The sequence below is a fragment of the Planococcus citri genome, chromosome 2 (assembly GCF_950023065.1).
Source record: "Planococcus citri chromosome 2, ihPlaCitr1.1, whole genome shotgun sequence".
NCBI lineage: Eukaryota > Metazoa > Arthropoda > Insecta > Hemiptera > Pseudococcidae > Planococcus > Planococcus citri.
The window spans coordinates 39081388-39093978 of NC_088678.1; the positions used below are offsets into that span (position 1 = coordinate 39081388).

The 12591-nt window shown below is 34.7% G+C and overlaps 1 protein-coding gene across 1 annotated transcript in view; it reads right to left on the reverse strand.

Moving 5' to 3' along the window:
* Positions 1-1797: 1797 nt before the first annotated feature.
* LOC135835710 (proton channel OtopLc-like) overlaps positions 1798-12591 on the reverse strand; it is a 31172-nt gene continuing 20378 nt past the window's right edge. Inside the window, exons 4-9 of the mRNA XM_065350105.1 lie at positions 10445-10538; positions 9583-9804; positions 9327-9487; positions 8945-9119; positions 7015-7532; positions 1798-2851 (exon numbers count right to left, since the gene is read on the reverse strand). Coding sequence (XP_065206177.1) covers positions 2363-2851; positions 7015-7532; positions 8945-9119; positions 9327-9487; positions 9583-9804; positions 10445-10538 — 1659 coding nt within the window. The 3' untranslated portion in view covers positions 1798-2362. The remainder of the gene's footprint in view (positions 2852-7014; positions 7533-8944; positions 9120-9326; positions 9488-9582; positions 9805-10444; positions 10539-12591) is intronic.

The following is a 12591-nucleotide window of genomic DNA, read 5'->3' on the forward strand; positions in this document are numbered from 1 at the left end:
CCTTTGAGCCCCGCTAAAAAGCTTTTTACAGTTTATTAGTATCCTCCATCATACTAAATTTTCAGCTCAATAAAATTTTGCGCTGGTACTCAAAAATCCAATTTTCCAATTTTTCGTAATTTCAATATTTTGGGAACCCCTGGAAAACTAGAAACTTGCAATTTGCGCCAAACGTAACGTTTTGAGGTATATATTCAATAATCTCGATGAAAAAGTTGAATTAAGCTCCCTGTATATTTGTAATTTTGAACCCTTTTTTTAGAGTACCCCATTTTAGGCACCCCTAAAAAAGGCGTTTATGCAAATTTTTTCAAATAAATTAAAGAATTTACAATGGAAATACATTGTAGCAAGAGCTCGATAATTTTTCATATGATTTTTTCCATTAACTTTCAAAATTGTGTTATTTTGGGTCAAATTCTGAGATTTTACTCTTCGAAATGACGTTAAAATCACGTTTTCACGATTTGAAGAAGAAAAAAATTAAATGACTTTGGGAAGAAGGGGCTACAACTAAAAATCAGCAATATTTGATTGGAAGAATTTTTTCCAAACTTAAAGATTATAGGAGTTAAGAATAGATTTTTAGAAAAAGTAACAGAATTTTAAAAATGATCAAGGAAATCAACAAAACATCAAAAATTAGAGACTTTAGTCTGAAACAGAAGATTCATTAAAAAGTTGATACCTACCTAGTAATTAAAACTTGAAGAAATTAAAATGTCAAAAAACAAATTAAATCCAGTAACGTTTTGGTGTAAATGAATTTTGGAATTTTAGTTCAGGACAAAAAGTTGTCGGTGATGAGTAGGTACAAGATCTTTTTTTTAAAAAATCTAAATCTAGATTTGTAGATGCCCAATTTGCAAATTAGATTTTAAAAATGGAAAAATTCTTGGTAGTACATAGAAGGAAATCCACATTTTTGGGGTAGCCAATTTTAAAGTTGCTAGTGGAAAACTAAAAATGGTATTAAATTTCAAAGCATGTAGATGGTTCACGAACGTTCAGAAACTCAAATCGCACCGGGGGGGGGTGAGATCATATACAGATAACAGTTCCCAAGCGTGATAAAAAAAATACAGTTGTGTTTTCTTCAAAAATGACCCTAGTCTGGGAGCCCTTGGCTCACGTCAGCGCTCCCGGATGAAAGCTCAAACTTTTTGTGGCACGTGGTCTCCCTACAAAGTTAACTTCCTCGTCAATTTTTGTCAGAATCCAGGTCATGTGTATTTTCACTCAGACATCAATTCCTTGATATTTATTCGAAACACTGCTCTTCCACCAATCCTCCCAATCAAAAATAAAATTCACCTTCAAGCGTGAGAATAGGCATAATACCTTCGTCCATCAGTTTTTTACTCAAGAGAACGATGAAAAATGTCTTCTGCGAGTCATTCGATTATTCTGACATGTGCCAGCGTGAAATTTTGAAGGAAAGTACCTAAAGTTTGCAGAATTTAAATTTTATGATCGTGGTTTCTGAACACAAGAAATCATATTTTTTATAATTGGACAGTTTTTAAAGCTTAAATTATTTTGAATTTTGTTTAATCTATTTACCTACTTACTAAAAAAGTTGGGTTTGGAAATTGGCCAAAAATCCCTATTTTTGGAAATTCTGATAGGCTACATTTTCCTCTTGATCAATGTTCAGATTATCAGCTGATCGTTCATGAAAAAAAGTTAGGTTAAAATATTGCCTATATTTAAAGTTGAAGGGGTAAACATCTGTCCAAGAAACAAATTGTATCATTCAAACTTATCATCGCTAGTGTATAAAATAAACGAAAAAGAGAAAAACACACACGTTAATTTATTTATAAAACATAATCTGTTAAAAGGGCGTATGAGGTTCATTGCTAATAGTTCAAGAATTAAATTGACATGATACGAAACCCGCAGGCCTACAAATCTTGAGAACTATACCGAGTAAAGTTTCGTCCAGTTGAAAAATTCCGATTGAGTTGAATTAGTAATAGCAGATTCCACACTTGAACGTGACCGATCGGGTAGCAAGCAATACCAGCATGGTACATCATAAATGTAGGTACGTATACAAAATACGCATTTAGAACTAAATAGGAGTACGCAAACGCGATCAAATTACCAACATTATGGTAGCTCAGCAAGCAATACCCTTTTGTAGATTGAATTTCATCATTGGCCATCGTCGGTTTTACTTGTACGTACACCATAAACGTAGTAGACGTAGAAAAAAGGAAGAATACCACCTCGCGAACACACGGCCCTGCACGGCACAATGTACCAACGAGGAGGGAAACAGATAGAGAGCTTTGATATCTACACAGAAAAAGCAGCGTGAGCCAGAGAGAGATAGGCCGCACAGCGAGCTGCACTCTCAGATATAACTGTGTTTCATTTTATACGCTCGTTTCCATATTTCGCACAGACACACGGTCGAATGGAATCTGTAGAAGATGGCCAAAGGCATCGACACATGAGTGATTATAGTCCAGGCCCAAAGTCCGTAAAAGTGCAACTGTATAGGATGCGAATCGCCTCTAGATTTTTCCAACGTATTTATAGCCCACATGGCTAAATTGGTTACCAGCAAAAACGTTATCGTCTCGCGGCCCGGTTTCTTTCGGAATTGTTCTTGCGTAATGCAAGACCTCTTCGATGCGTCCAAAATAAACAAAGTCTGACACGTTGTCTGTATTAGAGACGCGGAAGCCGTCAGCAGTACCAGTATGGTGTTCTTTTCTTTGGTAAAATGACCTCCGATTATGGTAAACGTACTGTAGATCAGTATACCCGTTTGGCCGCCCACCAACAATATATTATCCAGCTCTAAGCTTCGACTACCGTTGAACTTCAACTGACGTACCTACGAACATAGGTAAAAATATCGCATACATTATTATCATCCAGCAGACGATAAACACAGAAAAGTACCATAGGTAGATAGATACTGAAAAGTCTATATTTTGTACATGTGCCCATTGTCGGATACAGGGGTCTCGTTTCCGTAATATTTGGCTCCGATACTACATTTATAAACGGATCTGCGACATTTTCCGAACCATTTCGTACAAATTATTACCATGTATCGTTTATTCGACCGTTTTTCGCTGTGGTCTATGGTGGCGGTTTTAATCACTCAGGTATGTAGGTGGGAACAAAGCAGCATATGAATTTTCTTCATGGTCACGCGTAAAATAAAGCAGGTAGGTACACTGAAATCTCCAACGAAGGTAAATTTTGTTTTTCACACGAGGAATTTCAGATGGGGTGGTAGTGAGGAGGCGGAGGAGGAGGCAACAGACTAATAGTTACAATGGTGTCTTGTTATAGAATAGGCCTATGTATCATTCGACGCATTGCAATGAGATCAAAAATTTGTTCAAATTTGAAAATCATCGCAGAATCTTCGAAAGAAGAGGCAGTTTTCTAATCATTCCTACGCGTTCATTGGTGGTATTTTAGAAAAAAACGAAGTTAGTTAGATAGCAAATCATAACTCAGAACGTGGTTTTATATATTATTTTTTTGTTCGAATTGCTGCATATTTAATCCTTTGTTAAGTGTATTCAATATGATTTTATGACATTTCAATGCGTATGTATTTGAGGCTAAATTTTACCATTTGATCAATTTTTAGATGGATTTCAAAGCCAATTTCACAGATTTATAGTTACACTTAAGAATGTGTTCATAAGATTAAGATTTCATTCAATGTTAATAATCAATTTTTCATGATTTTCAACCTTTTTTTCTTTTTTTTTTTTTTTGTAATTATTCAAGTTCTTTTTCCAGGAATTTTTCTATATTTGGGCAATGTAGAAGTTGGTGAGCTGATTCGCAAAACAAAAAAAAAATGGTCGAATTGATGAATTGATTCCCACTTCACTTTTACTCATAGATAGCAGAAAAGTGCCAAAATTTGACACTAAGGTGTAGGTTTTGTCACCCGAGCAGCACTCAACAGAAAAAAACGAGGAGTAAGAATACTGCCTGTGAGATAGAATCAATTCGTATACGTATCATACAGGGTGTCTGGTGAGTGGGTGTCAAAACTTCAGATTTGGATATAACCGGGCATGACTTCAAAAAAAACGTTATAGGGGTGCCCAAAAGTCAGTTTACGCCATCAAAAATCACATATAATTCAAGCACTTAGCCTCCTAAAGAAAAACTAATGACATTGATCTGATAGGAAATTTCATCTTCTACAATTTTCATCACGGTCATTTTTGTCTAGGATGCACCGTTCCCCGGGAAAATCGACTTTTATGTCAAAAAACGTGTACCTATTTTAAAAAAAAAATGAAAAAAATTGGGGAAAAATATTTAAAATTAATTCAGCAGTTAATTTCAGCTAGGTATTTTTAACATGATTCCCATAATTTGATGAAATATAAATTTTTTTTTTTACAAAAACGCCAGACCCTTTGGAGGGGATTCACGGATTCACTTACAATTACTTCGCGTTAATTTAGTTAAAAATTAAACTGTAGTCCCGTTTGAGACAAGATATCTCAAGAACGGTAGCACCTCCCCAACGGCCCCCGAGGGGTCCGAGGTGAAAAAGGACCTCAGATTCATGTTTCTCGACCCAAAAAACCTACATTTTGATATATCACTCGATTTTTTTTTCATTTTTTACAAAATTTGTTGGTAGCACCTCCCCAAAGGGTTTGAGGGAAAAAAGGATCTCAAATTCGTGTTTCTCGACCCAAAAAACTTACATTTTGACATATCACTCGATTTTTTTTTCATTTTTTACAAAATTTGATTTTGGTAGCAACCCCCCCCCCAAAGGGTCTGGCGCGTGGCGTTTTTGTAAAAAAAAAAAATTGACGTGTTTTTTTGAAAAGTTCATTTATATTTCATCAAATTATGGGAATCATGTTGAAAATAGCTAAAATTAACTGCTGAATTAATTTTAAATTTTTTCCCCAATTTTTTTCATTTTTTTTTTTTAATTCACGTTTTTTCACATAAAAGTTGATTTTCTCGGCGAACGGTGCATCCTAGAGAAAAATGACCGTGATGAAAATTATTAGTTATTCATTTGGAGACTTAGTTCTTGAATTATATGTGATTTTTGATGGCGTAAACTGACTTTTGGGCACCCCTGCTTATTTTTTTTTGAAAAAAAAATGCGAAAAACGGTTTTTTGACCTTGAGAATGGGTATAGTGCTTTAGAAAATATACAAATTTTGTCATTATGAATTTTCGCCCAACTTTGAAATTGAAGGGGCTAGAAATATTTTAAATGGAAAAAATTGAGACAAACGTGTTTTTGACGTTTGGAATGGGTAGCACTTTTGTCATTATGAATTTTTGCCTAACTTTGAAATTGATAGGGCCAGATTTCTTTCAAAATATTTCTAACCCCTTCAATTTCAAAGTTAAGAAAACACTCATAATGACAAAATTTGCATAGGTAAGTATCTATTTTCTAAAATATGTACTATCCATTTTCAAGGTCAAAAATACGTTTTCTCAATTTTTTCTCTTGAAATATTTCTAGCCCCTTAAATTTTAAAGTTAGGCAAAAATTCATAATAACAAAACTTGTATGTTTTCCAAAGTACTACCCATTCCCAAGGTCAAGAATACGTTTTTTCGCAATTTTTTTTCAAAGCTCGGTTGCCTCTTAAATTTTAAAGATAGGCAACTTGCCCATATCATGTTTTTTTAAGTCGTACCCGATTATATCCAAATCTGAAGTTTTGACACCCACTTGACAGACACCCTGTTTGGTATAGTTAATTGGCGTAGCCAGCAATTTCTCAAGGAGGCAAAAGCAGACTTTTAAACATGAAAAATCGAAATTAGAGGTAATTTTCTGAAATTCTTGAAAATAAAGAAAATATTGGGTCCAAAAAATGAAAAAATGACCATTTTTACATGTTTTATTTCAAATTTTCGCTTGAGAAGGGTGGGGGGGGGGTGAAACGGCCTCCTTCGCCTAACTTGGCTACGCCACTGGTATAGTTAGGTACAAAACAAAATCTAATCTATTCATACACAGGCAAAAGCAAAGACGACGTGGGAATAAGGTGAGAATCTTCGTATAAAGTTAGCGAAATGCATTTTATTTTAATGTAGGTCTAATTCGATTAATTTTTTGTAATCTGAAGTAGTTTTTTGCTATTTTAGGTATCCCTGCACCTGCAGTCTCAAAAGGCGAGACTACAAAATAATGAAACAGTTTATTCATAGAGGAGAAAAGCTGTAATTTGGAAACCGTATTTTTAAACGATTTGAAACACTTATTTAGGGTATTGAGATGTGTTCTTTTTGGTTACTTACGTATGTACATCATAACGCACTAATTGTCTTATATGAAACAGTTTCAATACAGTTTATTTGAAGATCAAGATACAGACAACCCATGAGGGGCTAGACAGACAGGCAGGCAGACAGACAGACAGGACAGACGACCTTGGAAAGCCGTACTCACTGGTCAATGACCCTAACACAGGTCAAAAAGGCAGACAGACAACCTTGGGAAGCCATACCGCCGGGTTAATAACTTTCAGAGACCAGAAATGCTACCTTAAAGGGAACTAGACAGATAGGTCAGTGACTTTGAGAGACCAAGCAGATGGGTCAATGACCTTAAGAAACCAGACAGGCACTCAGAAAACCTTGAGAGACCAGATGAGGAGTGAAAAATACACTCTAAATGTGATTTCTTCTAAAAATTTTTCAGAATTCGGTTCTCTTTTGTCCACAGCGATTTGAACCTCTAAAACTAAATTTGGATAATTTTTGCGGTTTGAAAGAAAAAACGTTGGAAAATTCAGTGTCAATTACCCTCTAGTTTATCTATTTTTGTACCACTATAGTTTCAAGTTAGTTGGTTGAAAATAGTCTCAGATGAAATTAATAAGCCAAAGCCACTGAAGGGAGAATAAGATGTTTACCAATTAAAATTCTTTGTAACCTTTTTCCAAGGTTCTTCACATAGAACGCCTTAAATTAGATAAGTTCTTTCTTCAAGTCCTAAATCATAAACAGAATATTTTCCTACCCACCTGTATCATACCGATGATCGAGGCCATCGTCGACATAGCGTACAACGACAATTCGCAAATGTTCACTTCCATCACAGCAAATGCAATAAGATCCGGTCTCGAGACTAGTACGAAAAACAATATCAACGATATGATGGTCAGCACTAGGAAAAGTATTCCTAAAAATAATCCTTTATGAGCCTGTGCGCAATCAACCGAATAATGATGAGGTGCTTTTTTGTACTGCGGTAACGTTGGAAGCTTCGAAGTCGTCTCTTGGTTGTTGTTATGGGAATACAGGTTGTTGATGTTTTTCCACATCACGTACAAGATGGCTGCACAAATCAAACTGTATTCGATGGTACAAGGAAACAAAAAAGGACTGGCGTTCTGTACCAAAGATCCGATAATATTTGTACGACGACATTCGTAAATGTAGTGAGTTCCTTTTAAACTTCTTTTCAAACGGATCGCTTCTGTCGCGGTCGTATGATTAACCACCAAAGGTGTCGTTGTCGTTTTCGGAGTGTTGCTGAAAGCTGAAACAAATTTGATAGATATGGTACTTTTAAAAGCTCGTTACGATTGCGGAGTAAAAAGCATGTCTCGGTACTATGGTAGTGAAGCAGAATCTTTTTCTCGAACGAATTTTCGCGAAAACATATTTTAATACCCTATAGATCTCTATCTATTCTCGAGAAGCGAACTGCATAAATAGCATTTCCGCCATTTTGAAACGTGTGCTGGGTAAACATCGTACATATACGAATATTTATGTTAGGTGATACATAGGTAGGTATAGGTAGTGTATTGCTGTTGACACGTGGGACGGAAATGTTTTGTTAAACAGCCCATTAATAGATAATATGCGATGTTCAATTTACCAGTAAAATGTTCCACCTATTACATTTTCCAAGTTCCTACACTCGTCTGTTGTCGTTGAAATTTTATAACACTGATGGCAATTCGAAAAGCGAAGCGTTATTTTGAGCAGTACACAATTACACATACATAGGTACCTACCTAAATATGTTTTATTTTCAAACTATCGCTATCAAATCGTATTTCATCTTTTCGTAATGAAAAGATAGGTAGGTATGTCGGAAAATGTAAGTAAAAAATATACAGTGTGTGTGCCAGGTGTCTATTTTCATTATTATAAATTTTCAATTCTTATAATATTGCCTACATTTACCTATGTTCAAAAAAAATTCTCTGGGTTGCCCAAGCTATATGTTGGTCCTATAGTAGCTCTCCAAAGTTATTAATCAAAATCGATGAAAATTTTTTGAAAATGACCAATTTCTGTATTAAAATCCTATTAGATATATATTTTTTTTTCAATAAAAATCTTCCCTCCGTCCCTTGAATCGTGTTGGCCTCCTCTAGTAAAAGCCCTCAAAGTTAAAAAAAATTGAAACAAAAAAACACAAAATTGAAGAATGCAGAAAATTGTTGAAAATTTTCCATTTCTGGTCTATGCACATTTAAATAGATTCATTTTCAAAAAAAACAACAAAAAAACCTTTCTTGATGACCCAAAGAATATTGTACATATATAGGAGCCTCCGAAGTTGAAAAAAAAACAGAAAAATTGAATAAATGAAATCAGTATAGGTAGGTAAATTTCTTTAAACTGCCTCAAATGATAAAACTTGATTTTTAAATGATTATTTAAACAATTTTTGTGAAAAATTAAGGTCATCAGAAGGATTACTAGTTGTGATTACAATATTAGAAGTACCCACCAATTCTTACCATGTTCATTTGAGACTAAACCGTAACTTTTGTGGAGTGGAGGAGAAGGGTCGAGTGTTTCAAAATTTGAAAAAAGTCAAAATCATTCTTCCCTATGTTTGATAAGTATTTTTTGATTAGGTATTATTTATTTATTTATTTATTTATTTCGGTATTTATTTTTTCAAACCAGAAATGACGAATGGGTACTTACTATGCACATTCTGTTTGTTAAATCCGATGGTGTTATTCTCGGGGTTATAAAAAGTCAAAATTTCGTGCTTGGTTTCTTGAATTAACACATTCAACCAAACAGAAAGATTTGTGCCAATCATATGCATCAGACCAAATCTAGAAAAAACCCGGTGTCGAGTCACTTTTATTTGTTCCTGAAATATTCATAAATAAATTAATAGGTACTTAAGTAGGTACATATTTGTTGCACTTTTTTTTAAAAATCACTTATGAGCCAGAGCTGGGAATTGAACCCACATCTTTTGGAATTGGATAATAAATTCAATTCAAACATTCAAACTTGATTTATGAACCCTCAGGGTTTTGAAAAAGGTACCTATAAGTACGGAACATAAACTTGCCTCTTCATTCAAAAATATAAAATACATTTGGATAAAAATGAATGCCATTCGAGTAGCCGGTGTCACAGCGACCAGTACATTATGACAAGTGGTATTCCTCTCCAATTCAAAATACTGGCCGATTTCCAATCCTGAATATATCATACTTCCTATTCCAAATGCTGAAACACATAATATTTTTCATAGAACAGCACCGAAACAAAACCAATAGGCTACAAGAAAATCGTCAAACAAAAATGTACTAAAATTGTTTTACCAACAGCTCCCATTCGTAAATAAAAGCTGCCGAAATGCTGCAGAGGCGAGTTACTTCCCGGACTTTGGCCATAATACTTGGATTTCATTTTTAAACTTCTCTGAACGGAATCCGAATTCATAGAATGTTTACTATCTTTTTTATCGCTGTAATCTGACGAATTGCCACCAGATGAAGAGGACGAAGATGATGATGATTCTAAATCCGAACATGTGTCTAAATCTGAAACAAATTTATTTTTAAAAGTGAAATGCTAGCCACATACGAGAGCGATTTTTTTCAATTTAGTCAGTTTACGGATAGAATAAGTATCACTAATACAAATTAAATCTTTCTTTTCTATGTATAGCCGAACTTCCACCGTATGTATAGCACAAAAAAGGATTAAATGTGTAAGTACGGGTACATCGATATCTAATGCAGTTTTTTTACTTGGCGAAGGGCAGTAGGTAACTTACAATATGGCCAACATACGCCTACTTTGTTAATTAAAAATATCGTCGAGGTTTTTTATTTTGCAATCATTTGGAATAGGTACCTACTACCTATATATCATTTTAGGAGGAAAAAAATACTTAGGTTTGTTAAATTTTAAATTAATCTCCAGGGTGGTGTTTCACTAACGCAAGGATCTATATGATGGATTTTTAGGCAGGCAACAGCCCGTGTTGGATTAATACGATACCTTTTGTAAATGTCCAACTTAAGAGTAAGGGGTTTTTCAAGTAGCCAATTGCTTCGGTCTAATGAATAATTACTTTTTCAAGTTACACGCCAAATGAGTACCATTGTTAAAAGGGTTGCATTTAATTGTTTCGTTTATCGCGTTAAAAAAAATTCGCAGTAGGCGTTTTCTGCTTACCTCTTCTGGATGATTTTTTCTGCATTTTGCAAAGCATTATGTACATGTAACATAGGAATAACATACTGCCGATGTAAAGGTATAAATAATACACCTGAAAAAAATGCAATGCTAATTATTTGGAAAATGAACAAAGTTGTTGACGAGTAAAATATAGATCAGAGCTCATCATTGTTTGATGCAGAGGATAAAAAAACAAAATCGTTGGAAAATGTACATTTTTTCGGGGTAAATCGCTGGTAATTTTTAAGTAAATACCTTACTAAAATTTTCCAGTGAATTACTGGTAAATTACAAGGTAATTTTTGAGAAACTACAGGTAACTTTTAGGTAAATTACGGGTAATATGTTCGGTAAAATACGGGTAATTTTGTTAGTAAATTACGGGTAATTTTTTGGTAAATTACGGTTTTTTTTGGTAAATTACGGGTAATGTTTTTTTTTTGGTAAATTAGAGGTAATTTTTTTTGGTAAATTACGGGTAATTTATTTGTAAATTACGGGCAAATTTTTATTGATAATTTGAATCTCTTGCAAATTATCTATGTACTCGTATTTTTTCAGAAATTACCAACTGATAATGCGTGAAAATTTGCAAGTAATCTTTAGCAATGTCTCGGTAATTTTTGATTAGGTAATAATTATTTGTATTGTAATGTTTAGTAGCCCAGTCAAATAGCGGAAAAAAATGGGCGAACCCAGACATAATTGCGACCAATGGTTTTTTTTTGCGAATATTGCTTAGGGTGGTGTGGTAAACAACATACTAAAAGCCCCCGCCCCTACCCCCAGAGCTAATCCCCCCACAGAGGATCAAAGCCCCCCAAATCAGTTTTTTGTCAACAATTCCGAAATGTCAACATCTGAGTAAAATGAGCACTGATCATTTAATCTCCTCTCAAATACCTATCAAATGAGCTATCAACCAACTCCCTAGCCCCAAGAGGGGTGGCGCGCGCTACGACCCTTCAAAGTGATGTGATTTTAATAAGTTTACATTTCATGACTTTGGGACTTGGAACCTGTTCTAATCGATCAAATAAAGTCATACTTGGGGAATGAGATTCTTTCAGGACCTAAAGTCAACCCCTAGAATGGGGAGGGTCAAAAAGGTCATTTTTTTGGAGGGGCCTAATATGGTCCCAAATGGATGAAAATTGTCCAAAATCATATCATTGGTCAGTACTCCCATTTTGATCAACATTTATCCAAATATCAGATTTTTAGGTCATCCCCACTTTTTTTAAGGAGGAAAAAACCCGAAAATAGGGGTAAAATTAGGGGGTTTCCACCTTTTCATAGATTTGGGACCATTATATGCCCCTCCAAAAAAATGACCTTTCCGTAATTTTCAAATTTAACCCTCCCCACTCTAGGGGTCGACTTTAATAGGTCCCAAAAAATCTCATTCCTCAAGTTTGACTTTATTTGATCGAATAGAACAGCTGTTCCAAGTCCCAAAGTCATAAAATGTAAACTTATTAAAATCACATCACTTTGAGGGGTCGTAGCGCCAACCACTTGGGGCTAGAGAGTTGGTTGACAGCTCATTTAATAGGTATTTGAGAGGAGATAAATGATCACTTGATCTGTGCTCATTTTATTCAAAAGTTGGCATTTCGGAATTTTTTGACAAAAAATTGATTTGGGGGTCATTCCACGTCAATTGGACCAAGAAGTGGTAGGGGGGTTCGGCGATTTTTTTGAAATTTTTCCTGTGGAAAGACCTTCCGAAGGGATGACCAATGGCGCAAATCGCAGCCCTCTAGCCCATTTTTAAAGGCAGCCAGAGGGTGTCAAAGTTTTCAGTGAACCTAAAATATCATCCATTTCAGCAGTGGATTACTCGATAATCACGATACCTATCAAAATTGAACATTTTCCCATAGTTAGGGGGTTTGAAAGGCTTTTTTGTGATATCATAAAAATCAGTGTTGCCACTTTTTTTCGTACAAAAAATTAGCTCAAAAAATTTCAAAACGTAGTTTTCACATCGTTCCGACTCTCAAAAATTCTGAAAAAATATACGTATTATGGACAACTTTTTATGCTGAATAACATATTGAAAAATTGGAATGGTAACATGTTGCAAAGTTGGTTTAAAAAAAATTGAAAGTTTGCGAAAAAATGCGATTTTTTGATTTAAA